Here is a 26,908-nt window from a genome sequence, read left to right as displayed (position 1 = left end):
GTAGTTGGCAGCGGCTAAGGGGCGGGCCTCCTCTAGGGAGAGGAGCTTGTCTCAGGTTCCTAGGGGGCATGTCCCAAGGGAATGATGATTTCTAAAGGGCGTGCCTGATTACCTGGGGGGTCTTGTGTTGAAAGGAAAAGGGTCCCATTTAGGTGGGCCTTAAATCGTCTCTGATGTTAAAGGTCATGAACGATCTATGGGACTCAGAGCTTCTGGGAAGGGAGAAAGGATCTGTCTGTGTGTAGGGGGCCAGTCCCATGTGGGAGAGGGAGTCAAGGATCAGAAAATGAGACGGCAGTTGGCTGACAGGAGTAGGTTTATTGGGGTCCTGGAGACATTGGGGTGTGGGTTGAGGAGGCGAGGTCGAAACTCAAGGGGGGAGCCTCTTAGCCAAGCCCCCCTTCCCCTTGAGGTTGGGAGGAACACAGAGACAGACAAACTGACAAAGAGATGGAGAAAAAGACTGATAGGTGCCAGGGCCTGGGAGGAAACCCCGAAGCCCACCACCTCCGGCTGGGATGAGTTCCTGGGTTGGGAAGGGCTGGTCCGGTCCACATTCTACAGGAAGGGGAGGAGTGTCTGTCACTCACTCTAAGGAGGGTGGGGCACAGGCCAAGGCCTGGACCGGTCCATTCCGAGTGGACAGGGGTGCGTGTTTCTGGATCAGTCCATTCTACTGGGCAGGGGGATTTCGGACCAGTCTATTCTAGTGTTTGAGGATGGGGAAGATCGTTTGGGTCCATCCATTCCACAGTAGGGAGGGAGACTTAATGGTGGGGGGGAGCATCTGCCCTGGTCCTCTTTCAGCATAGGAATTGAAATGGGGGAAGGCAGATTCCGGCTGCAACATTTTCTGGGGGCACCATCTCAGTGACTGGTGGGTAGCTCTTGGAGGAGATCCTGGGAAATTTGGGGGCATAACCCCCCACATCCTCCAGATCAAGGTCGTTGGGAATGATGGCGGTCTGAGAGTGGGGCTGTCTTCCCTTGGGGAGTGTGCCCGTCTTTTATCATCAGGGCCCTCAAGATGGGGGTTACCTATAGAGAACAATTTCTCATTCCTAAGGACTCCACAGATTAGGCGCCTGCTGATTTGGGGGTGTCCTGCTCATATTCCAGGGGTCTCAAGCTCAAGTGTGTCTCCTTGGATTTGGGGGACCCCAATTCTTATGTTCTCAGACCCCCTCAAGCTGAGGATTCTCTTGGTTTATTTGCAGTCCCCCAGTATTTCCAGGTCCCTAGCTCAGGGGCCGGAGTTTGGCGGCCCTATCTCTCCAGCCAAGGCCCCTTCCTCTCGGGGCCTGGGTCTGGATTTGGAGTGTGGGGGCCTCACGGTTCCGCAGTCCCCTTGCCCGGGCCCCGCGTCGGGTCCGGGGGCTGTGGTGGGCGGGCCGAGGGGCAGGCCCGGCCATCTCAGTCCATGCCACGGTGCAGCTTCAGGTGCCGCGAGAGATTGCTGAGCGTGATGAAGCCCTTGCCGCAGATGTGGCAGGGGAAGGGCCGCTCGGAGCCGTGCAGCAGCCGGTGGCGCTTGAGGTAGCACTCGTGGCGGAAGAACTTGCCGCACTCGAGGCACGGGAACGGCTTCTCGCCCGTGTGCACCAGCACGTGCCGCTCCAGGTCGCGCGGCGAGCGGAACAGCTTCTCGCACTCGGAGCAGCCGAAGATCTTCTTGCCGCGGCCCGAGCCGGACGCGGACTCGCCCTCGGGGGCCGCCGCCGCCGCCGCCGCCGCCTCGGCACCGCCGCCCTCGCCGTGGCTGGCCCGCCGGTGCTCCTCCAGGGCCGCCAGGGCAGCGTACAGCGCACCGCAGTGCCCGCAGCCGTAGGCAGCCGGGCCCGAGTGCGCCTCCAGGTGGCTGGCGAGCGCCGCGGCCGACGCGAAGAAGGTCCCGCAGTCGCACTGGTACAGGGTGTCTTCCGACGGCTCGGCCGCGGCCGCCGGCGCCGGGGCCTCCCCGCCGCCCTCGGGAAGCAGCGCCCCCAGCTCCGGCACGCCGCCCCCCTCGGGGCCCAGGAGCAGCCCGCCGTCCCAAGCAGAGGGCGCGTCGCCCGCCTCTGCGGTGCTACCCTCGGCGGCCGCCTCAGGCCCGACCGCAGCCCAGGCCTGCGCCGGGGGCGCACCCGACCCCTGCAGGTCGTGCGTCAGCTTGTGCCGCTCCAGCAGCGCGGGCGCATTGAAGTCACGCTCGCAGCGCGGGCACTTGAAGGGCTTCACGTCGGTGTGCGCGGCCCAGTGGGCCGCCAGCTCACGGCCCTGGTCGAAGCGCCGGGCGCAGGCGCCGCACGCGAACGGGGGCAGCGAAGCCGCGGCCGCGGCCGCCGCTTCTGCCAACCCCCAGCCGCCAGCGCCAGCACCTGCTCCCTCCGGGCCCTCGCCACCGCTGGCCCCGGTGCCCCCGCACACGGCGCAGGGTCCCACGTTGCAGCAGACGGAGCAGGGCGCGCTCAAGGGGGGCATGCCTGGGGCGGGCTGCAGGGGGGGCGGGAGCACCCCGCGGTGCTGGCGCTTGAGGTGGCGGCCCAGGCTGGAGCGTGAGGAGAAGCGGAGCTCGCAGACCAGGCAGCAATAGGGCTTTTCACCAGTGTGGACGACCTGGGAGCGTGAGAGGAAGAGGACAGAGTCAGGGCTGGGGTTTCAGCGGAGGACAGATTCGCAGCCTCCGAAAGAGAGGTGGTGGAACAAGGCCGCTCCTGTTAGCGCCACCCTCTCACCCTTGCTTCTTGCTTTGGGCCTCACTGAAAAGGGACAAGTCCCTCCCAGCCTCAGAACCTTTGCGCTCGCTGTTCCCCAGGCTGGGAAACTCTTCCTGCCACTCTTAATTGCCAAGTCTCACTCAGTTTCAACCAGCACAGCCAGGGAAGTGAGTCACTGAGAGAGTGGATAAGTGCTTGAGTCCTGGGCACTCACAGTCCTGGGTTCAAATCCCTTAAACCCCAGCTCTGCCTTCCATTCGCCGGGAACACTTAGGCAAATAACTTCTCATCTCCCAGCCTCTGCCACAGGCCCTCTCACCAGGTAGCTGTGAGGATAGCTGAAATCATACTTGGAGAGAGAGTGGTCCCAAATAACTATCAATTGGTAGAGTTTATCACTCAAATCACCAGAGTTTTCTGGATTCTACTGATGTCTTGTAAGCCATGTGCAGGTGTGTGGGGTGGGGGGAGCTTTTCAGGGTAAGCATCCCGCCCTGGGGAGTACCCCTGTGCAATGGGACTGCTTGCCATAATGGAATAATCCGGATCTGCGCTTTCCATCCCACGTGGTAACCACATGTGGCCACGGAGTCCTTGAAATGTGGCTAGTGTGACGGAGGAACTGAGTTTTACCTTTCATTTAATTAATTTAAATTTAAATGGCCACCTGTGGGTGACGGCTGTGCTATCTGCCCTCCTGGTTTAAGAGTCTCGGAATGGCAGAGATCTTCCTTTGAGTATGCACCGTCCTAGGGACTGGTGACGGCTCCCTGGGGAGCTGTGGGGAGAGGACTGTGAGGCTGCGGTGCTGGGCGGGTGATGTCTCCCAGGGGTGAGGACAGGGAGTACCACCCTTTGCTGTCCTCACTCTAGATGTGGTTATGTGACTGTGGTTCAGTGCGGGTCCAATGAACTGTCCTCCGACCTCCCAACCCAACAAGGTTGCGCTGGCCTCGGGGCCTTTGTACGTGCCGTTCTCTGGAATACTCTTTCTGGTGTCAGGCTCCTCCTTTCAGTTTATCCATGAGCCCCTCAGAATCTCCCCTGAATCTAGCCCCCTTGACTTGCCACATTATACTCTCTCTTCAAAGCTTATGGCTCTTATTGCACTAAGGAACCATATCTAACTTGTGTGTCATCTGTTTCCCCACCAGATAAGGACTGTGGCACAAGGGACTGTACTGGTTTTGCTCACTGCTGTATTTCCAGGGGCTGGCACACAGTAGGAGCAACCAGCCCTGCTGTCTCTCCAGCCTCCCAGGGACACGCCGCCCCTGGCTCTCCGTGCTCCAGCCACACTGGCCTTCCTCCAGTTCCTCAAAAGCCTTCCTGGCTTCCTTCAAAGTGCACATCCTGCTCCCTGAACCTGGAGAGCTCGTTCCCAGCCCTAACCATTCTTTTGCCAGGTACAGCACATTCGTCACCTCTTCCCCAGGAAAACCATCCGTGACCCAGAGGATGTCAGATCACCCTCACCTTGGCCTCGGAGCACTGCCATGCACACTTCTGGTTGCAATTTAATGTTCATTAAATTGGTTGCTCAGATAATGCCTCCCCCTACTAGAGTGTTGGCTCCAGGAGTCCCTGAAAGGGATAGACTGTGTCTGTTTTCTTCCCCATATCCCAACCCCCCCAAGAGCCTAGCACTGTGTCTGCATACGTTGGTGCTCATTAAATGCTATTGGGGGGCAGGGCTGAGACCTCGAGGGCTGTGGATTGAGACCCCTCCTCCCGAGAGGCAGGAGTGCTAAGCAGGGGCACCTGTACTCCGTGATGCACACAGAGGCCGGACATGCTGGGGAGAGACGGGAGACGGGAAGGCCACTTGGGATGCTGGAGTCTAGGAGGTGCCATGGGGACAGAGGGCTGGGGTGCGCAGGAAAAGGATCTCATTGGTGCATCTGGTTTTACTTGCCCTTGTATCCTGATCGTCCGGCACATAGCAAGCATTCTTTCACGGCAAAATCCCAGGTCCTTTCAGCAGCTGAGAAGGTTCTAGCCTCTGCCTGCCTTCCACCTCATCTCCTTCGCCTTTCTTCCCAGCTCTGTGCACCCCAACCACACAGTCTCCCCTTAACCCTGAGCCTTGAGCATACAGAGCTCGCTGCATCTTGGAGCCTGTGCTCTGTGGTCCCCTCAGCCTGGAACAGTCTCCTGATCCAGGTCTTGGCTCAAATATCACCCTGCCCTGCCCTTCCCAGCCCTCTGAAGTAGCCCATAGCACTCCCCTATTTCCTTCAGTACATCAATCTGAGTTTTTATTTCCTTCCCAGTGCTTCTCCCTTTCCAGAATATTCTTGCCTATGTATGCGCTCTCTTGTCTCTCCTCTCCCTGTCTACCGACTATCTCCAGTGGAACATGGGCTCTGCCAAGGCAGGGACTTTGTTGCTTTTAGGTCATGAAACAAGTCACTGCGGCACGAAGGAAGTAAGTACATACGCGAGACACCTACTTAAAGAGCAGTAAGGGGAAGGATGAACCCCAAATTGCAGACACTGGTAATGGCAGGCCAGTCTTGGGAGAAGGGAGGACACACAGGTAGAAATAAGGTAGTAAGTATGTTCCAGTTCTTAGGTGGTGATTGAAAGAGAAATAATACCTCACGCCCCAACCGGTCAGAGGGCTTTGGAGGGAGAGATTTCCTAAGGGGAAATGGGACTGCAGGGGCTCGGTGGGGGGTGCAGCCCAAGGACAGGCGGCCCGGGGGCGGCACTCACCTGGTGGTGTAGCAGGCCGGTGGAGTCGCGGAAGCCCTTGGGGCAGGCGGAGCAGCGGTACGGGCGCTCCCCGGTGTGCGAGCGCAGGTGGTTGGCCAGGTTGAAGCTGTGCTTGAAGCCCTTGCCGCAGCGCGGACACGCGTGGGGCTTGAGCGCCGTGTGCCGGGCGAAGTGGCGCCGCAGGTCCGAGCGGTAGCGGAAGCTCTTGCCACACTCACTGCAGTGAAACGGGACCCGGGGGGCGGCGGCCGCAGGGGCCGGGGTCGGGGCCGGGGCGGGGACCTGGGGCACTGGCAGCGGGGCGTCATCCATGGTGGCCAGGAGCGGTGGAGAGTGGGGGCTCTCTCTGGAGCAGGGGTGGGGGGAGACACGGGGGCAGGTGAGAGGGTTACCTCCTCATCAGCCCTCCCCTTCCAGGCTCCTTGGACTCAGACCCGCCACCTCTTCTCTGGAAGCCCCTCCCACTTCTCTGGAAGCTCCTCCCGTTGATCTTTAAGCTTCTCTCTCTCCTGGGACCCCTTCCCACTCTTCCTAATCGCTTCCAAGTGATTAGGGACAATGAGCCTGTTTTAGGCCCCACCCACCCTTAGCAGGTGGTCTCCCACTCTTCTCTGAGCACCACCTACTCTCAATAAAGCCCCACCCACTGAGCAACAAGCCCCCCCCGCACAGCAACAAGCCACACCCACTCCCTGATAAAAGCCCCTCCCACTCTTCTCTGGGCCCCGCCCACTCTTCTTTTTGAGCTTTGTACTTAGTGAATGGGAAGCCAAAGGTTAGGAGCGCCACCCATTGAAGACACCCTTTCAGGGTGGCTGGAACAAGTCCCATAACCTTGGATAAAACGTCACAGAGTGATTGTGAGGATTGAGCAAAGTTGTGGCAATGTGTGGTATGTGCTTACTTAGCCGGGAGCAGAGTAAGAATCGACAAGTAGGCGGTTCTGATTTCTAACCATCCTTTACGGCCCTCCTGCTTTCCTCTTTAAGCCTGCCATGGTTTCCTAAGTTTATCTGACTTCTTGAGGTCCCTCTCTTTTCCAGTAAGACTGGCCTCCGAAATTCTGCTCAACTTTTCATTTAAGCTCCGCCTTCGAATAAGCCCCCTCATTTCCAAGACACCCTACACTCAGCTCCTCTATCCTGTCTCAGCCTTTTCCCTCTGAGTCTTCCCCTTCCCCTCGAAGCCCCTTTCACCTTCTTCCTGAAGTCGTGATATTTCCACTGAGACCCTCCAAATTGCACTGCCAGACCTCACCTCCTCGCTCGGTCCACCCCCCTTCTCTAAGCGACACCTAAGCAAACGCCATCTCTTCTGAGCTTCTCCCACTGTCACCAACAGCCCCATTTCATCACTAGCCTTGATGAAGTTCCTTCCACCACTCAGCCAAAGGTCCTTTGAGCCACGCCCTTATACGAAGCCCCACCCCCACATAAGCTCCTCCCACATCCCACCCACAGCCCAGCTCCCTCCACCAAGCCCCGCCCCAATCAGGCTCCTCCCAGTCCTTGCTCCGCCCCAACGGCCGCTCAAGCCCCGCCTCTTCTCACACCCCCAGCCTACGGGGCTGCCCTCGCCCCTGCCCCCCCCCAGTCCGCTCCAGGCCCCGGGCCCCGAGAGCCGGCCCTTTGTGCCCCTCCCCCCGGCCCTGAAAGGTGCGACCCCGGGCGCCCGGGGCGGGGGGCAGGTCCGGCGGGCGCCGGGGCCAGGCGAGTCCACCTCACTTGTAGGGAGGGGGGGGGTCTGGAGACCTGGGGCGGCCCTGGGAGGCCAGGGAAGTCGGTCGGCTTTCCTCTTTAATTACTTACACCTCCCTCTGGGCGCCGACATTTTGGGCAGCGGGGGTAGCGTCACTTCCACCCGGGGGGCCCCTCAACTTCCGCTTCGGCCCCCCTGTCCTCCCCTTTCCTCCCGCCCTCTCCCTTTCACCCGCCCTCTTGGCTCCCCTTCCCACCCTCGCCACGCTCCCCCGTTCCCTTCCCGTTCCCAGCCCTGGAGAAGGTTGGAGAAGCCAGATTGGCGCCATCTTGGATGAGGGCAGAGGGAAGGGGCGGGGCTTCAGATCGGCGCTGTTCAGACTAAGGGCAACCAACCCCGCGCGCGGCTCTCTGCCCCTGCGTGGCGAAGCTAGCCGCCGCCGTTGCTAACGTAGATGAGGGCATACGTGATTCCCCTCTCTCGGCTTCGGACTCCCCTGGGTAGGATGTCGAGTTGAATCAGGAGAACTGAGCGAAGCTGAAGGGCGCCGACTGAGATACAGAGACAGTGGGAGAAAAGACCAGGCTGCATCTCGTCCGCTTAGCCCCCGGTGTGGATTTGAAGCCCACCAGGCACCATGCTAACTACGGGCAACGAGCAGCCATTTTTCCGCTTCTCGACCATTCGGGGGGTGTCTTTGATTGGGTGCTTTGTGGGAGAAAAGCTATTTCTGTGTTCTCGAGGATGCGGCGGTGTGATGCTGGTGGGGTTTCTTCTCCGACCCCAGACACGAGCGAGAGGAAGGAGGGGCTCCGTGCCACAGTCCCGCGAGGGCGGTGGTGCGCAGGCGCGGCGTGCAGGCAGGGCAGTGACCGGTCCTTAGGACCCAGCGAGCCCGGCGGCCCCGACTAGTCCCCTTTGTTCCCTGCGGGCGCGCGGGCCCGGCGGAGAGGGGAGGGAGGGGCCGTCCCCCGCGCGCCGCCGCCGCCCCCGCCCCGCCGCCGCGCAGGGGCCGGGCCCCCTCGCCTCCGCCCCTCCCCACGCTCCGGCCCCGTCGCCCCCCGCGCGCGCGCGCGCGCACACTCGCGAGCCCAGGCGACATGCAAATGAGGTACCCAAGAGGCGGGGGGCCCGGACGCGGGGAGGGGGAGGGAGGCAGGGGAAGCCCGGGGCCGCGCGCGCCTCGCGCCCCCCAACACCTGTTCCTGCGCGCGCGCCCGCTCTACCGCGCGCCCCGCGGGCCGGCCCATGCGCGCGCGCGCGCAGACCCCCTTCCTGGCACCCCCACCAGCCACGGCCTGGGCATCGCTCATTGGCCGGCGCCCCCGCAGTGCCCGCCCCGCGCACGGGGACAGCGGTGGGGGAATCTGGGGGAAGGGTCGAGGGGACCCAGCCCCGTCTCCCAGTTGCAGAGACCCGAGTTCTAGTCCAGGCTCCCCCACCGGAGCGAACCATGTGACCATGGAAAAGTGGATGCCCCTCCCTGGACCTCAGCCTGTGTGTCTATTAAAGGGGGTGCGGCATCCCCATCTCCTAACCGCATCAGCTTTCCCCCCACTATTGCTCCCCATTGCCGTGCTCCCAATTCTAATGTGGTGCCTTTAAGCCCAGCCCCACCTCGCCCCTTGCTTTTTTATTTTGCACACATGATCCACGGACTGGCGGCTTATAGAACGCCCACGAGGCGCCAGGCAGAGCCCTGGGGGCTTTTAAAGTCCTTTCTCTCCTTTCGGTCTGCTGACTACACTGGTGTATTCACGTACAGAGAAGTCTCTGGCGCAGAAAGGCAAAGTCGCTTGCACGGTCACTTGCTAGTTGGCAGCAGAGCTGGATTCAAACCCGGGACTGAGGGACCCGGTGGAGGCCTCTTGCCTCCTTGGCTTCCTTTCTTCTTGCTCCCTGTACCATGGGAGACAGCGAGATCTGGTTTGTGTCTTGGCCCTGCCAATTACTGGTAGAGAATGTGAGCAACTGAGTAGGCTTTGCTGGGCCTCGGCTTCCCCATTTGCAAAGTGGCGGTGACGTTCCTCCTCCAGGGGACTGGTGTGAGGCTTAGCTGCTCAGGATGCTAATCATGGCTAATGCCACCTAGGAGCTCCTTGTGCACTGAACACTTTATGTGCATCGATGTCGTGTCTGTGCAAGTGGTAGGAGAACACCTAGTAGTCCCGTTGTTGCAAAAGGCTTTACCGGAGGCTCAGAGAAATCAATACCACGCCCAAGCCCACACAGGTAGTAAGCGGCAGACTCGGGACTTGACCAGGATGTCCTTCTCCAGAGCCCACACTTAGCAACTCGGATTATTTCCTTTTGGATGACTTGGGATCAAGCATCACCTGGGACAGGTTCCTTTCTTTTTCCAGTCCCGAGCACCCTCCCCACCTCTACCAATAAGTGGGAGACATTTCTGAGGCCTCCAGGGCTCCGGGATTTGATGAACCATTTTGAGTATTGTAATTCTGGCCTGTTCCTTCATTTGGACTCTTATCTTTCTCTGAAGATTCTTTTTTATTTTGGTTCAGATGAGCCTGAACTTCTAGATCCAGAGGAAGCGTTAGGGAGACCTGGGGGACACTTGTGGAGTTTGGGACAGTGGCTCTTTGTCATTTCTCTTTATTACCCACCAGCATGGCTAGAATTGTGCGTTTGGGTGAAGGCCTGCCGAACCCAGCTCTGGAGGCTTGGAGAGAGGGATGGGCAAGGTGTTGGGGGACACGGGGGTGCTGCAGCCCTCCCTGCACTGACGCTGACCCCTCTCTCCTCTCAGCCCTTCTCCAGTGCCCAGACCCAAGCCCCCCACTGCTCAATGGACACCCCCAGCCCAGACCCGTTGCCTTCGCCTTTGCCCCGGGAGGAAGAGAAACCTCTGGCCTTACCTTCTCCTGTTCCCCGGGGCCGCCGAGGCCGACGTCCCGGGGGGGCCACCTGCTCGAAGCGGACGCTCAAGGCCCCCCTCCCTCGCAAGCGGGGCCGTCCCCCCAAGTCAGGACAGGAGCCCCCGCTGCCCGAGGGCGTGTCAGCCCCGGTGGGCGGCGGTGGTGGCAGCGACCTCCTGTTGATTGATGATCAGGGCGTGCCCTACACGGTCTCTGAAGGGTCAGTGGCAGGTGGGCCCGTGGGCTCCGGCCCCAAGAAGGCCCCGCATTTCTGCCCGGTCTGCCTGCGCGCCTTCCCCTACCTCTCGGACCTGGAGCGGCACAGTATCTCGCACTCGGAGCTGAAGCCGCACGAGTGCAAGGATTGCGGCAAGACCTTCAAGAGGTCCAGCCACCTGCGGCGGCACTGCAACATCCATGCCGGCCTGCGGCCCTTCCGCTGTACGCTCTGCCCGCGCCGCTTCCGCGAGGCCGGTGAGCTGGCCCACCACCACCGCGTCCACTCCGGGGAGCGCCCCTACCAGTGCCCGGTCTGCCGGCTGCGCTTCACCGAGGCCAACACACTGCGGCGCCATGCCAAACGCAAGCACCCGGAGGCCATGGGGGCACCCCTGTGTCCCCCGGACCCAGGGCCCGAACCGCCGTGGGATGATGCGGGGATCCCTGCCACAGCGGGGGCGGAGGAACAGGGGCCGGAGGGGGAAGAGTCGGCCTGACCTGCAGCCCCGGCCTCCCCTCCCCAGGCTAAGTTCAGAGCTGGGAGCTCCGCCTGTGCTGGGCCTGGGCGGGGAGGCCGGGACAGCCTCGTTGCTCGTGGTCTTCCCGATGCAGGGGGATGTTGAGGGTGGGGACCTATACTTCTGGGTCCGGCTGCCTTCTGCCACCCTCCCCCGGACTGATGGGCCCTCGGAGGCGGGGGCCGCAGAAATAAATCTCTGCCTGCTGGCTTCCTGCTTGTGTTGAGTGATGGCCGCGGGCTGATCCTCCCCTTCTCCGCTCTTCAAACGCCCCTGCACCACCCTGACGCCAGGGGTTTGCGAGGACCCCACGTCCTGTGCCTTGATGGGGAGGCGGGCGCCCAAGAGTGACTTGGGGGATGCCCTTGCTCCCCCCCGCCAACTCCATAAGATCCCAAAGCACTCCAAGTCAATATCCAATCTAAGTAAAACTTTGAACCTTGTGTGCAAGCCTGACTCTGGGATGTTCCCCCCATTCCAGCGTTTCCTGGAAATTTTGCAGCCACCACTTTCCCCCCATCCTTGTCCTGGGGACCCACTGTTTGGAAGGGAAAAGTTTAGTTGAGGATGGCTGCAGATCTGACAACTTTGGGAGGGTTCACAGAGGCAAGGGGCGGAGCGAGGCTAACAGGGCAGGAGGCGGGGCCTACCGGGCACGTGGGCGGGGCTGAGAGGCGCCTAGGGTATTGCGTGCAGAGAGCAGAGGTCGGGTTTACCTGTTAGGAGGCGCCGCTAGAGGGGTGCTATACAGTAGGAGCAGGGCCGACAGAGCACCCTGTGATAAAAGCCGTGATCTCAGACGTCAGCGTGCACCAAGACCACCTGAAGGACATTTTAAAATGCAGATGGATAGGCCCACCCCGAGTGTTTCTGATGCAGGAGCCCCAGGGTTTGCATGTCTAGCAAGTTTTCATGTGCTGCTGGTCTCTGAGAACCACTGTTTCAGGGAATGCTTCAAGGGAGTGAGTTGCGAGGGGCGGGGCTTAAGTACAGGGGCGTGGTCAAAGCCCTACCGCGTCGGGAGGCGGGGCTTGGAGGAAAGAGGCGTGCTGGGGGCAGGACTTAGGAGGGAGAGTGGGCCCAAGAGGTGAGGGGCTTGGAGTCTCCGGGGTGAAAGACCGGGGATGGGGAGAAGAGGACGAACTTAGACCCAGAGAGCAGGATTTCTAATAAGTAAACCTTGAGATGGGTGTGATTCAGTGTGAAGGCGGGGCCTGAGAGATTTGGGGCGGGGCCGTGGCCTCAGCGGAAGTCGGGCCGTGTGGGCGGTGCCTTAAGAGGCGGGCGCACGCGGCGCAGTCGCACTTTGCCCAACTCTCCCGCCGGAAGCAGCCTGGGTCTCCCGCCCGCATCCCCGAGCCAGTGCGCAGGCGCACTGCCCCCTTCGCGTCTCCGCTGCCGCCTCCTCTTTCCGTCGCTCCACGCCGGCGCCTCGGGGAGACAGGCGCAACTTCCGCTTCCGGGAGGGCAGGCAGGCGAGCGGCGCGGGGCTGCCGGGGAGGGGGAGGGGGCTGCACTTCCGGTCGGGCCCTCGGGTCTCCCCGGAGCGGCGGCGCCTCCTCCGCCTCCTCGGCCTCCTCCCGGCGGAGACCCCGGCGCCGGTGAGTGACGGAGCGCGCGGCCCGTGGGCCCGGATGCAACGGGGGCGGGGGGTCCTGCCCTGGCCCTCTCGGTCCCCGGAACGCCCGCCGTCAGTGTTTCTCCCGTCGGGCCCCTGCCAGAGGGTCCCCCAGTAACTGCTCCTCCAAGGGACCACTCCAGATCTCTCTCCATTAACGGCCTCCCCGTAGGACAGCTGCCAAAGCGCCATCATTCGTGCGACACCCCCCCCCAAACTGCTGGCAGGGCCCCCCGCTAGTGCTTTCCCATAGGATGCCTTCCACATGGCCCTCCGTCATTGCTTCCTCCAGGACACTCCCCAGAATCCCACCTTCTTGCCCCCCTTCACCCAGGGCAGCTGCCCATGGACCCCCATTGGTATCAGCTATAGGATTGCCTCCGGAGAGCCTCCGACTAGGGCGTTACTGCGGAATTGACCCCCATTATCGCTGTCCACACGCAATAGCCCCCCAAAGCTTCTCTCTCCCCACCACTCCCTCCGATGTTGTAAAATTAACTTTCATCCTGGTCAGCACCAAGAATGCCTTTTTCCCTTCTCATCCGAAGCCCCCGGTGATTTCTCTTGAAAAATAAAATACCCCTTGCAGTCCCGCCCCCCGCCCCCCCATAGGAGAGCTCTCCATAGAGTTCTGCTGTCACAGCCACAGCCTTTCCCCCTTAAGGTGCAAACATCTACCTGCTTAGCTCTGGCCTCCAAGAAGTACTCTCGCCCCGCCTCCCATCCCACCTTCATCCTGGGCAGCTGTCTGCTCTGAGGGCTTCTACAGAGCTGCTCCCCAGGGGGGCGTTGCCTCTCCCAGTGCTCCTCTCCCTGGCGGCACCGCCGGTTGACCGTCCTGCAGCTTCGCACCCAGTTCTCACTCCATCTTCACCCACTCCTTGGAGAGGGCCCCTAGCTCTGACTAGGGTGACTTCTTTTTTCCTAGGCATTCATTCATTCACTTTTTTTTTTTTTTTTAGCAGTTTTATTGGGATATATTCACACACCAGATCATCTATTCACGTTGCATTAAACAATATGCACTATTCTAGATCGGGGGATACAGCCCTGAAGGACAGAAAGGCAACACTCTCCTCTCGGGGGTTTTGCATTCTAGTTGAGGTGACAGCGCAGAAACAAGTACTACCCCAATAAACTGGATAAAGAGTGTCCTCTGGGTTCTCTGAGAGCTGAATGAGGGCAACCTACTGTAGCTACCTCAGAGGAGGGACCTGGGCAACAAAAAGTAATTTAGCCACATGGAAATGTGGGTGAGCTGTTCCTGGCTTTTTCCTGGCAGAGGGGGCAGCTGGTGTTGAGGCCCTGGAGTGACCGTAATCTTGGGGAGGGGAGGAGAAGCAGGGATGTGGGTGAGGTTGGAGGGGAGGAATGGAGGGGAAGAGTAGGAAGGGAGAAGACTTGATCGCATGAGGCCTTCTAGGCTTGCAGGAAGTAACCAGGCCTTTGTCAGCCCTGCCGAGCCCGGAATGTTCTTCATCCAGGCATGTCGTCACCTGCAGGTGTTTTGTGAGCACCTGTTATGAGCTGGGGATGCAGCAGAGAACATAGTAGGCAAAAATCCCTGTACTCATGAAGTTGATGTGCCAGTTGAGGAGGTAGACAATTACAAAATAGAATATCTGTGTGTGAAGTAAAATAAAGTGGGATAAGGGAAGAGAGTTGTCAGGGCTGTGGTGCCAGAGAGGGTGCAGGAAGGCCTCTCTCAAGAGATAAAATTTCCAATCCCTATCTCTTGTCATGTTGTCCCCCAAAAAGCCACACGTACACACACCTGGGTATAAACTCCCCTCCTCCCAGACAGCGCTACTTTCTGTCCCACCAGAGGCTGCTCTTAAAACAGGACAGCTCCCCCGCCAAGAGTGAAGCTAAGAAGATGAACCCTGGAGTGAGCAAACCACGCCTTCTTGTCCTAGCCTCATTCACTCACTTAGTCAACCAGTATTTATTGAGCATCTGCATGTGCCAGACACTGCTGTAGATCCTGGGAGCACAGCAGTGAACAAAACAGATTAAAATCCCTGTCCTTGTGGATCCGGCTTTCTGTGCAGGGGCAGCAACCATCAAGACCAACTAGCAGGATTTACTACTCATGAAATGAGGATGAGGAGTGCTGAGGACAGAAAGGAAACAGGGTGAGGGGAATCGGGGCAGCTGGCAACAGGTTGCTGTGAGAGCCTTGGTGAGAAGATGAGGTTTGAGCAAACACACAAGAGAGAGAGGGGTGGCTGCATGGGAGCAGGAGCATCCCAGGCAGAAGGGACAGCCAGTGCCAAGGCCCCAAGGCAGGACAGAACTGGCATGCTGAAGAGCCGCCAGGAGGTGTGGGTAGCACACTACGAGGACTTTACTCTGAGTGCGGTGGAGGCACTGCAGGGAGGGTGCTGAGCAGAGGAGGGCAGGGTTCCCTCTGTCCTCCTGTCTGTGACATTTGAATGAGACGAGCCACATTAGGCACCTAGCGCAGTGCTTTTAGCATTCAGTCGGTGCTTGTCCTGGGGTTGGGTCAAGCCAATGGACCTGGGATTAGGTGGGGGTGGGGGGTGGGGACAAAGCACATTTCTGTATAAGTGGAGTTGGGGGATCCTCCTTTATTTTGGAGGGAGAAACAGTGAGAGACCATATTGTAGCGGGTGAGAGCACAGACTCCGATCCCGACTCCTGGGCCTGCTGCTTGTGAGCTGTGTGACTTTGGGACATTAATTGGCCTCTCTGACCCTCAGTTTCCTCATCTGAAAAATGGAGTCAATAATTGTAAGCTTCAGTCTGGGGTTGTTGGGAGGACTTGTCAGCACATGCAGAGAATTTGGAAGAGTACCTTGGCGTGTAGGAAACAGTGTTACATGTTAGAGTTCTTGTCATTGACAGACTAGAATTTCATCATTGTTGCAGTGGAATGGTCCGAAGTTTCTGACCTCAGAGGACCTGGAATCAAAAGCCTGACTGTGTGACCTTGGGAAAATGACTTCCCCATCTGCTCCTCAGTTTTCCCACTTATAAATTGGGCTAATAATGGTTATGGGAGGAGCACTTATCCAACGCTTAACAATAAACTCAAGCTGTTCTCACTGGTTCTGTGGTTGCTGCAGCACTCCCGGCCCTCCCTCCCAGGACATGTCTCCCCTTACAAAGACACCGATTTAAGTCTTTGGTCCCCTCACAGGACAATTTGTCTCCTTTCCCTGTGGAAATAACCACAAGCCTTATCACATCTGTCCTCCATTACTGCCCCTGCCTGTCTTGGTGGGAGCCCTTCAGCATCTGCCCACCCTGCCCTCCACATGACATCACTGCTCCCGGGATTCTTTCTTCCAGGGAACCCCCACCCCCTGATATCGGCTCCTCCTCTGCTCACTGTCCCTCTCCCGTGGGGAGTTTTGGTCAGCTCAGTCTCCTTGCTTCACCTAATCAGCAAATATTGATTGATGTGGGCATTTATGGCTATAAATTTCCCTCTAAGCACTGCTTTAGCTGGAGCTCATAAGTTCTGTTGGACCTGTTTTTGTTTTCATTCATCCTGAAGCATTTCCTATTTTCCCATGCGATCTCTTCTTTGACCCACTGGTGACTTCAGAGTGTGTGGTTTAATTGCCACATATCAGCAAATACTCATTGTGCCAGGCCTGGGCTCGGTGATTGGGCCACAGCAGTGAACCCAGTCCTCACTCTCTCAGGGCACAGACAGCAAAGGAATAGATGTGGTGGTGATTAAGTGTGATGAAAGCAAGGCAGCGGGGTGAGGGGCTGGGTCTCCCCTCTTCCAGAGGTGGCAGCTGAGCAGAGACCTGTAGGAGATAGAGAAGTATGAGAGAGAACGTTCTGGACAGAAGCAGCAATCTCAGCTCCTTCACTCCTGGTCTATTCACCTCCCTCAACCCTGGCCCGATGTAAAACCCCCTTCCTGAAGGGAAGCCAGGGCAGGGATTCTTTCCCCCCACCCCCAAACACCCTAACTCCCTCCCTCCCCTGCTCCTTCCAGGCTGATACCAGGTGCTTTCTTCCCTGTCCACTGAAGCCACTCCAGAGCCATCCCCCCGTTTAGGCCCAGCTTACAGGCTTCTGGTTACCAGGCTAGCCAAACCTTTGCTCCTTCCGGGGGTCGTAAATGGAGGGGGTGTGGGATGTGGCACCTAGTCTGAGGACAAGGCCACCCAGGGCTGGAGACTAAAAATACCTCATCTGGGGTGGGATGGAGGAGACACTCCCCTGTAACCTGTGGGCTGGCACAGAGCCAGGCACCCAGCAGGGAGGACCATGGACAAGGAGCACCGTCAGACCTCATGGCCTTCCTCCCACTGGCTCTCCACTGAGGCAGTGAGGACATTTCCGGGGCCCCTGGGTGGGCCTGAGGACTGGAGATCTGTTGCAGGAGCTGAGGTTCAGGTGTGTAGGGAGAGCACCGAGACTGGCCAGCAGAGGGGAGGGGTCAGGAAACCTCCCCTGGGGTGGGGGCAAGAACCTGCCCTACGGAGGCAGCTGTGCTAGGGGCTCACGTCAGGTGTGTGCTGGGTGGGAGGGTAAAACAGCTGTGGGGATTGAGTGTGCCACGCGGATTACTGCATTTCATTACATCCTAATTCAGTCTGTGCAATCCCCCACAGCATAGGGCTTCTCACCTGTTGTAAAAGTGGAGAATGTGACTTCCCAGGGAAAAAGGAGCTGGGATTTAAACCCAGGTCTTCCCATCCCAGGGCCCATGTACCTAGCTGCTTGGGATTAAGTGCTAGCCCACTTGCTGCAATGCATTTCTCCCAGGCAGGCAGGTTCTCCTTCCACTGTGCATTAAAAGAATGGCCTCTGCCCCCACTGTGACTTTTCCACCTCTCTTGGCTTATCCTGATGTCCCTACCTCTGCTTCTAGGAGTGACCGTGACATTTATAGGGAGCTTAGCTACACAGAGCCTTGCATTTGCTGAATCCTTATAACACCCTTTGAGGGAGTATGTGCTTTAGCACCCCAATTTGTGGGTGCAGAACAGAGAGGTTTGGTAACATGTCTGTGGTCACACAGCTAGAACACTGTATTCTGGCTCCAGAGTCCACCCTCTTACCCACTGCAATGGAAATTGTCATCACCCTCATTGCACAGGGCCAAAACCCGGGGGAGCTGAGGACAGCGCTGTTGGGGGACAGAGAGCAGAGGCCCGGGACGCAGCCTGGTGGCAGAGGAGGACAGAGTGCAGGGGGGTTGACTGGGGGGCCTGGGGGTGGAGAGGGAAGGTGTGTAAGGCCCCCCGGGGAGAGGGAGAGAGGTGGAAGGAAGCAGCGAGACAGGAGGGAGATGGGGGCACACGGGTAGGTGAAGGGCAGGGTGGGAGAGCAGCGGGCCCCTGGAGCTAAGAGGGAGAGGAGCGCTGCTCTTGGGGGTGAAAAGAGCGGGATTTGATGAGGAAGGGTGGAAGGGGAGGTGTGGGGCTCCAGCGAGTCGCCGTGAGTCCCTGCCCTCCTCCCGCAGGCCCCCTGCCGGCCGGGGAGACCCCACGCCCGGGCCCTCTTCCTCAGACCCATCGTCTCCTTCACAGGGTCCCCCCTCTTCCCACCGGTCGAGATGGAGGCAAACCCAGCGGGCGGCGGCGCCGGGGGCGGCGGGAGTAGCGCCATAGGGGGCGAGGACGGGGTCCACTTCCAGAGCTACCCCTTCGACTTCCTGGAATTCCTCAACCACCAGCGCTTCGAGCCCATGGAACTGTACGGGGAGCACGCCAAGGCGGTGGCGGCGCTGCCCTGCGCGCCCGGCCCCCCGCCGCAGCCGCCGCCCCCGCCACCGGCACCCCAGTATGACTACCCGCCCCAGTCCACCTTCAAGCCCAAGGCGGAGGTTCCGTCCTCCTCGTCGTCGTCGTCCTCCTCGTCGTCGTCGTCCTCATCCTCCTCCTCCTCCCAAGCCAAGAAGCCCGATCCGCCCCTGCCCCCCGCCTTTGGGGCTCCCCCTCCGCCCCTCTTCGACGCCGCCTTCCCTGCCCCGCAGTGGGGTATTGTGGACCTCTCGGGCCATCAGCACCTCTTCGGGAACCTGAAGCGAGGAGGCCCGGCAGCCGGGCCGGGGGTGGCCCCGGGGCTGGGCGCGCCCGCGGGGACTCCGGGGCCGCTCCCCGCCCCGGCGCAGACCCCACCTGGGCCGGCCTCAGGGGTGGCCTGCGACCCCGCCAAGGACGACAAGGGCTACTTCCGAAGGCTCAAGTACCTGATGGAGCGGCGCTTCCCCTGCGGCGTGTGCCAGAAGTCCTTCAAGCAGTCCTCGCACCTGGTGCAGCACATGCTCGTGCACTCGGGCGAGCGGCCCTACGAGTGCGGCGTCTGCGGCCGCACCTACAACCACGTCTCCAGCCTCATCCGCCACCGCCGCTGCCACAAGGACGCCCCTCCGCCCGCAGGCCCGCCCGCGCCGCCGCCCCTGGGCCTCCCCGCGCCCCCCGCCGCCGCCGCCGCCGCCCCGGGGCCCCCGGCTGCGCCTGCCGTGCCCGCCACCGACTCCGAGGGCAGCTCGGCCCCTGGAGCCCCCGGCGCCCCCGCCGGCCTGGGCGCGCCCCCGGCCCCGACGGGCGGCGGCGAGGGCCCGTTCGCCTGCCCGCTGTGCTGGAAGGTCTTCAAGAAGCCCAGCCACCTCCACCAGCACCAGATCATCCACACCGGCGAGAAGCCCTTCTCCTGCTCGGCCTGCGGCAAGAGCTTCAACCGCCGCGAGAGCCTCAAGCGCCACGTGAAGACGCACTCGGCCGCGCTGCTGCGCCTGCCCTGCGGCGTGTGCGGCAAGGCCTTCCGGGACGCCGCCTACCTCCTCAAGCACCAGGCGGCGCACGCCGGCGCCGGCGGCCCGCGGCCCGCCTACCCCTGCGAGCTGTGCGGCAAGTCCTACTCGGCGCCGCAGAGCCTGCTGCGGCACAAGGCCGCACACGTCCCGCCCGCCGCGGCCGCCGCCCCCGCGGCCAAGGACGCCGCGGCCCCCGGCCCGCAGCCGCCGCCCGCCTTCCCCGCCGGCCCCTACCTCCTGCCGTCCGACCCTCCCGTCACCGACAGCGAGAAGGCGGCGGCGGCCGCGGCGGCCGTGGTGTACGGCGCGGTGCCCATGCCGCTGCTGGGCGCCCACCCGCTGCTGCTCGGCGGGGCCGGGGCCGGCGGGGCTGGGGGCTCCGCGGCCAGCGCGCCGGGCAAGACCTTCTGCTGCGGGATCTGTGGGCGCGGCTTCGGGCGCCGCGAAACCCTGAAGCGCCATGAGCGCATCCACACGGGCGAGAAGCCGCACCAGTGCCCCGTGTGCGGGAAGCGCTTCCGCGAGTCCTTCCACCTGAGCAAGCACCACGTCGTGCACACGCGCGAGCGGCCCTACAAGTGCGAACTCTGCGGCAAGGTGTTCGGCTACCCGCAGAGCCTCACCCGCCACCGCCAGGTGCACCGGCTGCAGCTGCCCTGCGCCCTGGCCGGGGCCGCCGGCCTCCCGGGCGTCCCGGGCCCGGCGGGCTCGTGCGGCCCGGGGGCCTCGGCCACGGCGGGGTCGGCGGAGGCACTGAGTTATGCCTGCTCGGACTGCGGCGAGCACTTCCCGGATCTCTTCCACGTCATGAGCCACAAGGAGGCCCACATGGCCGAGAAGCCGTACGGCTGCGACGCCTGCGGCAAGACCTTTGGCTTCATCGAGAACCTCATGTGGCACAAGCTGGTCCACCAGGCCGCCCCCGAGCGCCTTCTCCCGCCCGCGCCTGGTGCTACGCAGACCCCGGACGGCTCCGGCGGGGCCGATGCGGGCACGGGGCTGGACCATGGGCTGGCCGGCGAGGTGGGGGCGGCCGTGGCGGCGCTGGCGGGGGTGTCGGGGGGAGACGACGCGGGGGGCTCAGCGGCGGCGGCGGCCGGGGGCGGCGGGAGCGCGGGTTCGGGCCCCGAGCGCTTCAGCTGCGCCACGTGCGGCCAGAGCTTCAAGCACTTCCTGGGCTTGGTGACCCACAAGTACGTGCACCTGGTCCGCCGGACCCTGGGCTGCGGCCTCTGTGGCCAGAGCTTCGCCGGCGCCTACGACCTGCTCCTGCACCGCCGCAGTCACCGGCAGAAGCGGGGCTTCCGCTGCCCCGTGTGCGGCAAGCGCTTTTGGGAGGCGGCCCTGCTGATGCGGCACCAGCGCTGCCACACGGAGCAGCGGCCCTACCGCTGCGGCGTGTGCGGCCGCGGCTTCCTGCGCTCCTGGTACCTGCGGCAGCACCGCGTGGTGCACACGGGCGAGCGCGCCTTCAAGTGCGGCGTGTGCGCCAAGCGCTTCGCGCAGTCGTCCAGCCTGGCCGAGCACCGGCGGCTGCACGCCGTAGCCCGGCCCCAGCGCTGCGGCGCCTGCGGCAAGACCTTCCGCTACCGCTCCAACCTGCTGGAGCACCAGCGGCTGCACCTGGGCGAGCGGGCCTACCGCTGCGAGCACTGCGGCAAGGGCTTCTTCTACCTGAGCTCGGTGCTGCGGCACCAGCGCGCCCACGAGCCGCCGCGGCCCGAGCTCCGCTGCCCCGCCTGCCTCAAGGCCTTCAAGGATCCCGGCTACTTCCGCAAGCACCTGGCCGCGCACCAGGGCGGCCGGCCCTTCCGCTGCTCCTCCTGCGGCGAGGGCTTCGCCAACACTTACGGCCTCAAGAAACACCGCCTGGCACACAAGGCCGAGGGCCTCGGGGCGCCTGGAGCAGCGGCAGGCACCATGGCAGGGAAGGATGCCTGATGGGGAGAGGGTGCCCACCCACCCTCGGATCAGATGTCCCCCTTGAACTCCCTCCCCCTCCTTGCCGCCGTTACCCCGTTCTTCAGAACTGCAGGCGGACTCACCTCCGAGGCCCGTGTTCTTCAAACTTGAGACTGACTCGCTGCAGCCCTGGACCCTTTCTGGCCCGCCCCTCATCCCATCAGACACTGAACTTGATCCTCTGTCCGACCCCCACCCCCACCCCCCTACTTTGGAACCCCCATCAGCCCCCCAGCAGCAATGGGGTCCTAAAAAGCTTGGTGGAGATGGGTTCTGAACTCCTCCCCTTCTTCTTGAATTTGGCTGGACAGTGACATGTGAGCAGCAGTGGTGGGGCCAAGGGCGGGCACTGGGTGCGCATTTGGATTTGGGGGTGGGGGGTAGGGTGGCAGACGTGGCTTGTACAGAGCAGAGAATAATAAATCTTATCAACAGATCTGCTTGGGTCCTTTCTTGCATCCGCAGGAGAGTGAGGATTAAGTGTTGGCGAAAGAGGGTTGAAAACTTCGGTTTCCTCTGGGATTTTGATTCCCCAGCACATTCTCCCTCACCCTCACCCTCTCTGCATTCACTCGTTCAACCAGTATTTCCCAAGGATTTGCCGTGTGCCATGTTGTATCCAGTGAGTCGGGCATATGGAGAGGAAAGACAGGTAAGTCTCTGCTCTCAGGAACTGGCTCAACGCACCTGGAGTCCGTCCCCTTCATGAAGCTTTTGGCATTTTTTCGCTCGGCAGATGTTTCCTGAAGCCTCTCGGCCGGGCCCTGGGCTGGGCATGGGGGAAGCGGGTGAATGGGCCGTGCCCTTTGTCCTCAAGTGAGGCAGGAGAACCGTTGAGCCCCTGCTGTGTTCCAGCCCTGGGCAGACTCCTGTTCGTTTCCCATCTCACTCATAGCCCGTGTCCCTCCAGCATAATCCAGGGATACTCAAAAGCCCTCTCACATCTCTCATTTTGGTTCTCAGAACAGTGAGCTGTATGCTCTGCAGTGTCTGGTTTAATTTTCCCAGTTGTCAGAAGAGGAGCCTGACGTGCTGGGAAAGAAAGAGGCTCCAAGGACTCCAGGCCGATCCGGTCCTCCAGCCTCAGGTAAGAGGGGTGCTGCCTGGACAAGCCCAGTTTGACCCCCTGGGAGGACCGCAATCCAGTGTGGCCACCATGTTCCTGTGCTGAGGAGCCAGCCTGAATCAGACCTTGAGCTGGTGCTGCCGGGTGCAAAGATACCATGGGAGGGAGGACAGCAATAGGAGGCAGGGGGAGTCACACTTGGGGCTGAGGGGACCCAAAGGAGTTTGACTGGGGTGGGAGCTAGAAAAAGCTTTCTGCAGGAGGGGAGACACTTGAATGATGACAGAGCAACAGGAGCGTGCCAGATGAAGCAGGGGGAAAGAATTCCAGGTGGAGAGTTTAGTGTGTCTCCCCTCAGCTATTCTGGAAGGTGGGGACTGGGCTCTGGAATTGTGTATGATGAGGCAGGAGAGGTTGGGGCATGGCGGGGTGGGGGCTAGATCTTGAATTAAAGGGCCTTGAACTCCAGACTGAGGAGCTTGGATGGTTTTATAGGCTAGAGGTTGGAAAACTAGCGGCTGCCAGGCTGGATATAACTCACAGACATATTTTGGTTAATCCTTGCATTTACAAAAACAATAATAAAGTTTACTTAGTTGCCAACATTTGAAAATCAAAAGACTTTACATAATTTGAACTGAAACTTCTGGAAAATTTGGAAGATCTAGTTGCCTAGTCTGCATTGCCCCTGGAGGTAGGCAGCCATTGCCCTCCTCAGACTAGGCATGTGTTTTCCAAGTTGCCACCAATTCCCACCACTTTTCATTGAATCCCCGAACTGAGCCCAAGTCTCAGCCGCCGTATTTCACATTGCTTGTGTCTTGGACCTGCCCACTTTACTGATTCAAATTGCCACCCAGCTCCTACAGGCACTCATGTTTGTGATACCTTCTCAAAGCAGCAAGGAGCTGTGGCTTGGCAACAAGGTGGAGCCCGTTTCTGAACAACCAGTCCATTAGACACGTGGCTGAGGGATAGAGGTTTAAGGACGCTGCCCAGATTTCTAGCCTAGGTGGTCATGCCAGCGAGATACGAAACACAGAGGTTTCTTTGAGGGAAACTGAACGAGTTCCTTCCATGTTGAGTATGAGTTGCTGTTGGTCATCTTGAGGGTAATGTCCGGCAAACAGGAAGATGTACAAATCAGGGGCTCTCCCTCCTTAGCAAGCATGCAGGAGACCCCTCTCCCATAGCCGAACTAGCTAACAGCTCTGAAGAGCCAGAAGCTGTTCCCCCTGTTCTGAAGATGAGGAAATGGAGGTTTGGAGAGCGGCCCCTTGCAATTTAGTGCTGGTGGCAAGACCAGTGTGTTACCCATCCCCCAAAAGCAGACAGCGCCAATCCAAGACTGACAGAGACAGATCCTCGAGAAAGTCTTTTAATAGGAATAGAGCTGGAGGCTTCCCACCTCCAGTTCTCAAGTCCTCATCTTCCCAACACCAAGGTGACTCCTTTTCTTTCATACCAACCACACGCAAGCTTTGAACCCGACCAGCCTGCCCTGCCCCATCAGACAAACCTTCTCTGGTTCTGCTTGAGGACTGGGCAGTAGGCTGTTTGCGTCAAATCTGAAGTGGAGGATATCAGAGAAACCTGAGGCTACTCTGTAGCTGGGGAGACTGTGGGGACTGAGCTGGCAGCTTTTGTGGGGGTTGGGGGTGGGGTGGACATTAAGTGACTGTCGTCAGTGTTTTCGGTTGCCTCCCAATAGGGGTCAGGATGGGTTAAGGGACCGGGGTGGGGGTGGGGGGCAGCAGCCCTTGGAGGCAAGATCCACATGGCCAGGCTCACATCCTGGAGGCTCAAGTGCCTGGGGGACCCTGTGGCTTCGAGGTGATGGGATCCCAGAGTCTCTTTACAGAGGGCCTAGAGAGCCTCTTCTGCCTGAGGGTGGGGAGGAATCCCAGGTCCAGTGCAATCCAGTGAGGTAGGCAAAAGATTCCATCCTGGCCCATCCTAGGGAGCCCCCAAGAGTCCCAGGCTATGCAGATGAGGGGCTGGACCAGCGGGGCTGGGGGGACCCTGAGCCCACCCCTTCCACCCAATCCCGGCTCCGCCTCCTGAGTGCCCAGACTTGCATCACAAGCTGTGTCTCGCACAAGGACAACCCAAGGTGGAGTCCAATGGGGCATGAAACGCAGCTCACGTTTCTCTCGTTTACCTGGGCATCCAAGGGATTGTGTCTGTAACTTTTTCTAAGTCTCACGGAGGTGTTGTGTGGCTTTCTGGGTTCCTGAACCTGGTACTCTCTTTCCTCTCCCTCTGTTATCCAACCCTAGCTGCTCATGGCTAGCTCAGTCAGCTGTTATGTCATCTCTGCCTCAGTCTCCCCTCTTCTGTCCCTGGCCTCCTTTCCCCGCCCCTCCTCTCAATCTCCTACCTCCTGGGTTAATCCCCGTGGCCCTGGCCCTGCTCTCCTAGACTACTGGTCGACCTCCACTTTCATCTTCACTGTCTCCCCACAGCCCTCTTCCAGGGTGTTTCCTGCCCCACACCCGCTCCCTGGCCCCTCAGCCACCGGTCCCAGCTGGCTTCCGCAATCTCCCAGCCCCGGCCCTGGCCCGTGGAAGTGGGTGCGCTGGTGCTTGCGGAAGTTGGAGGAGTTGTTGAAAGTGCGGTCACAGAGGGTGCAGCGGAAAGGGCGTTCACCCGTGTGGATGCGGGCATGGCCGCTCAGCACCGAGGACTGGGTGAAGCCCTTGCCGCAGACACCGCAGTGGTACGGCCGTTCGCCCGTGTGCACCCGCTCGTGGTCACGCATGTCTGAGGAGCGGCGGAACGGTTTGGCACAGAACCTGCAAGCAAAAGGCTTCCCCACCGCTGCTCCTGCCGCCGCCGCCGCCATCACCACCTCCGACCTCTCCTGGGGCACCCCTGGCCTCTGTTCTTGAGCCGCTGTCGCTTCTGGAGACCTGCGAGAGGTCCCTGGCTCCACGCCATGTCTGTGCTGGTGCCGGAGCAGGGGTGCCAAGGCCTTGAAGGCCCGGGGGCAGAGCGGGCAGCGGTAGGGCCGCTCTCCCGTGTGCAAGCTGTAGTGGGCACGGAGGCTGGCAGGCCCTGGGCAGCTGTGGCCACACACATGACATCGGCTTGGGTCCCCACCCTGCCCGCCTCCCTCAGCCCCTGACAGGTGCCCGTGTTCATGGAACAACAGCTCGGAAACCAGCCGGAAAGCAGCCGGACACAAGGCACAGTGAAGAGAGCCTGGCTCCGGGGGCTCAGGGACCAGTGTGGTATCCGTCACCTTCACCACCTGGATCTCGATGAGGTCACCCGGGGGTGTAGTGGGATGGGCATCGTCAGGCACCAGGACCTGGGTGAGAGGAAGAAACACGGAGCCTGTGGACCCTGCTCTAAGACCTTCCCCTGAACGTCTCCCAACAAGGCATGCCTCTACTTATTAAAACACCCATCTCCTTTGTAGCCAACTGGGTCCCTCAATTTCTACAGCTCATTCTTTAGCCTCTAGGATTCCGCTGAATCCCCATCGAGACTTCCCCTCCTGGTCACAACTTATCATGGATCCGTCCATTTCTCTCCTCCACTCTAGGTAAAACCTGTTATTTCTTGCCTTAACAACTGAAAGAGTGTCCTAAATGGAATGTCTGTTTCCACTCCTTCCCTCTCATAATCCACCTTCCCATGGCAACCTGAATGACATTTTCAAAACTAAATCAGACCAAGTCATTCCCCTGCTCAAAACCCTCCAATTGGGTATAAAAATCCAAAATCTTCACCATGACTTAAATTTCTATCATATCCAGGCTACTGTCTCTCTCTCTGACCCCGGGGTAAATATAAACCGGCACACAGCTGACTGCTCCTGTCTGCATTTAGCAATCTGTCCTATCCCCCCCACCCCCACTCTATCACATCACACTTTTATTGCCTCTCCCCTCCCTAAACTGCAAGCTCCATCTGTCTTGTTTGCTCAGTAAACGTCTGTTGAATGAATGAATGTCCGCACTTACTCTCGGATCAGGAGTGTGGGAATCTGTAAATCCCATTCACCTGTAGCAGCCATATGTGCCCCCGAATCCTCCCTTGGGTACTGGAGACACATGACTCAGCCCCTTTCAGCATTTCCACCCTCCAGCATGGGTGCCCCACTCACGAGCCCCTCCTGTCTTTCAGGGTCACCTTCCACCCAAGTTCAGTAGCCCTAGAATTAGTCCAGGCCCCGCCCCGCTAAGGGCTCTGCCCCCTAATTATACAAATCGGATCCCTCTGACTCCTCTCACTGGACGCCTCCGGGCCCCAGACGTTCCACCCAACCCCACCCCACAGAACACTGTGCCCCCCACCCCGGCTCTCCCAGCCCCATAGGCTCCTCCCTAAGCCCCGCCCCCAGAGCCAGAGCCCTAAATACCTCCCCGCCCAACGCTCCTAGGCCCCGCCCAGGCCCCGCCCCTGCCCGGCGACCTCCTCCTGCCTCGAGCCCCCGCCGAGGCCTTTCCTCGCCCGCACCAGGTCCGCAGGCTCCGGAGAACGGGACTCCGGGGTCGCTGAGCTCTGACTCGGGGGCTCCGGGCGCGCGGCGGCCATCTTGTGCCCAAGCCCCGCCCCCGAGGCCAAGGGTCGCCCCGGAGGGGGCGGAGCTCGTGCCGCGTCAACCGGCCGCGCAGGCGCACTGGAGGGTGTCACGCGGCCCGGGGGGCGGAGCTCCCAGGTAGGCTGAGTCTTTAGGGGTCTTACCCCCTTTTCCAGTTGTCCGTCAGTCCCCCCAAGAAGAAGACTCACTTGGGTCCAGAATGTCCGGAACATCCTGCCCACGAAGTCGAATCTC

General features: G+C 60.5%; 4 protein-coding genes across 9 annotated transcripts; 2 read left to right on the top strand and 2 right to left on the bottom strand.

Annotated features, from left to right (window-relative positions):
* Positions 1-302: 302 nt before the first annotated feature.
* FIZ1 (FLT3 interacting zinc finger 1) lies at positions 303-8,072 on the bottom strand. Of its 3 annotated transcripts, none has more exons than XM_037820140.1 (3): positions 7,508-8,072; positions 5,415-5,760; positions 303-2,595 (listed from the first exon to the last, which is right to left on the bottom strand). In XM_037820140.1, the coding sequence occupies exons 2-3, from the start codon at positions 5,724-5,726 to the stop codon at positions 1,414-1,416; spliced, it is 1,494 nt and encodes a 497-aa protein (XP_037676068.1). In that variant the 5' UTR covers positions 5,727-5,760; positions 7,508-8,072; the 3' UTR covers positions 303-1,413. The 3 variants fall into 3 exon arrangements, with proteins under 3 accessions (XP_037676068.1, XP_037676067.1, XP_037676069.1); XM_037820139.1 differs by lacking the exon at positions 7,508-8,072 and adding an exon at positions 7,223-7,302; XM_037820141.1 differs by lacking the exon at positions 7,508-8,072 and adding an exon at positions 6,319-6,812.
* Positions 8,073-8,260: 188 nt separating this feature from the next.
* On the top strand, positions 8,261-11,240 carry ZNF524 (zinc finger protein 524). Its single transcript, XM_037820142.1, has one exon. The coding sequence runs from the start codon at positions 9,427-9,429 to the stop codon at positions 10,702-10,704; it is 1,278 nt and encodes a 425-aa protein (XP_037676070.1). The 5' UTR covers positions 8,261-9,426; the 3' UTR covers positions 10,705-11,240.
* Positions 11,241-12,119: 879 nt separating this feature from the next.
* ZNF865 (zinc finger protein 865) lies at positions 12,120-21,183 on the top strand. 2 transcript variants are annotated; one of them, XM_037819870.1, is made up of 2 exons: positions 12,120-12,326; positions 17,866-21,183. In XM_037819870.1, the coding sequence occupies exon 2, from the start codon at positions 17,892-17,894 to the stop codon at positions 21,033-21,035; it is 3,144 nt and encodes a 1,047-aa protein (XP_037675798.1). In that variant the 5' UTR covers positions 12,120-12,326; positions 17,866-17,891; the 3' UTR covers positions 21,036-21,183. The 2 variants fall into 2 exon arrangements, with proteins under 2 accessions (XP_037675798.1, XP_037675799.1); XM_037819871.1 differs by lacking the exon at positions 12,120-12,326 and adding an exon at positions 12,341-14,478 and having other exon boundaries at positions 15,212-21,183.
* Positions 21,184-23,484: 2,301 nt separating this feature from the next.
* On the bottom strand, positions 23,485-26,697 carry ZNF784 (zinc finger protein 784). 3 transcript variants are annotated; one of them, XM_037819874.1, is made up of 2 exons: positions 26,590-26,697; positions 23,485-25,435 (listed from the first exon to the last, which is right to left on the bottom strand). In XM_037819874.1, the coding sequence occupies exons 1-2, from the start codon at positions 26,665-26,667 to the stop codon at positions 24,545-24,547; spliced, it is 969 nt and encodes a 322-aa protein (XP_037675802.1). In that variant the 5' UTR covers positions 26,668-26,697; the 3' UTR covers positions 23,485-24,544. The 3 variants fall into 3 exon arrangements, with proteins under 3 accessions (XP_037675802.1, XP_037675800.1, XP_037675803.1); XM_037819872.1 differs by having other exon boundaries at positions 26,545-26,667; XM_037819875.1 differs by lacking the exon at positions 26,590-26,697 and adding an exon at positions 26,094-26,333.
* Positions 26,698-26,908: the final 211 nt, after the last annotated feature.

This window comes from Choloepus didactylus, chromosome 27 (genome assembly GCF_015220235.1).
Source record: "Choloepus didactylus isolate mChoDid1 chromosome 27, mChoDid1.pri, whole genome shotgun sequence".
Taxonomy (NCBI): Eukaryota; Metazoa; Chordata; class Mammalia; order Pilosa; family Megalonychidae; genus Choloepus; species Choloepus didactylus.
This window is presented reverse-complemented; position numbering and strand designations above follow the sequence as displayed.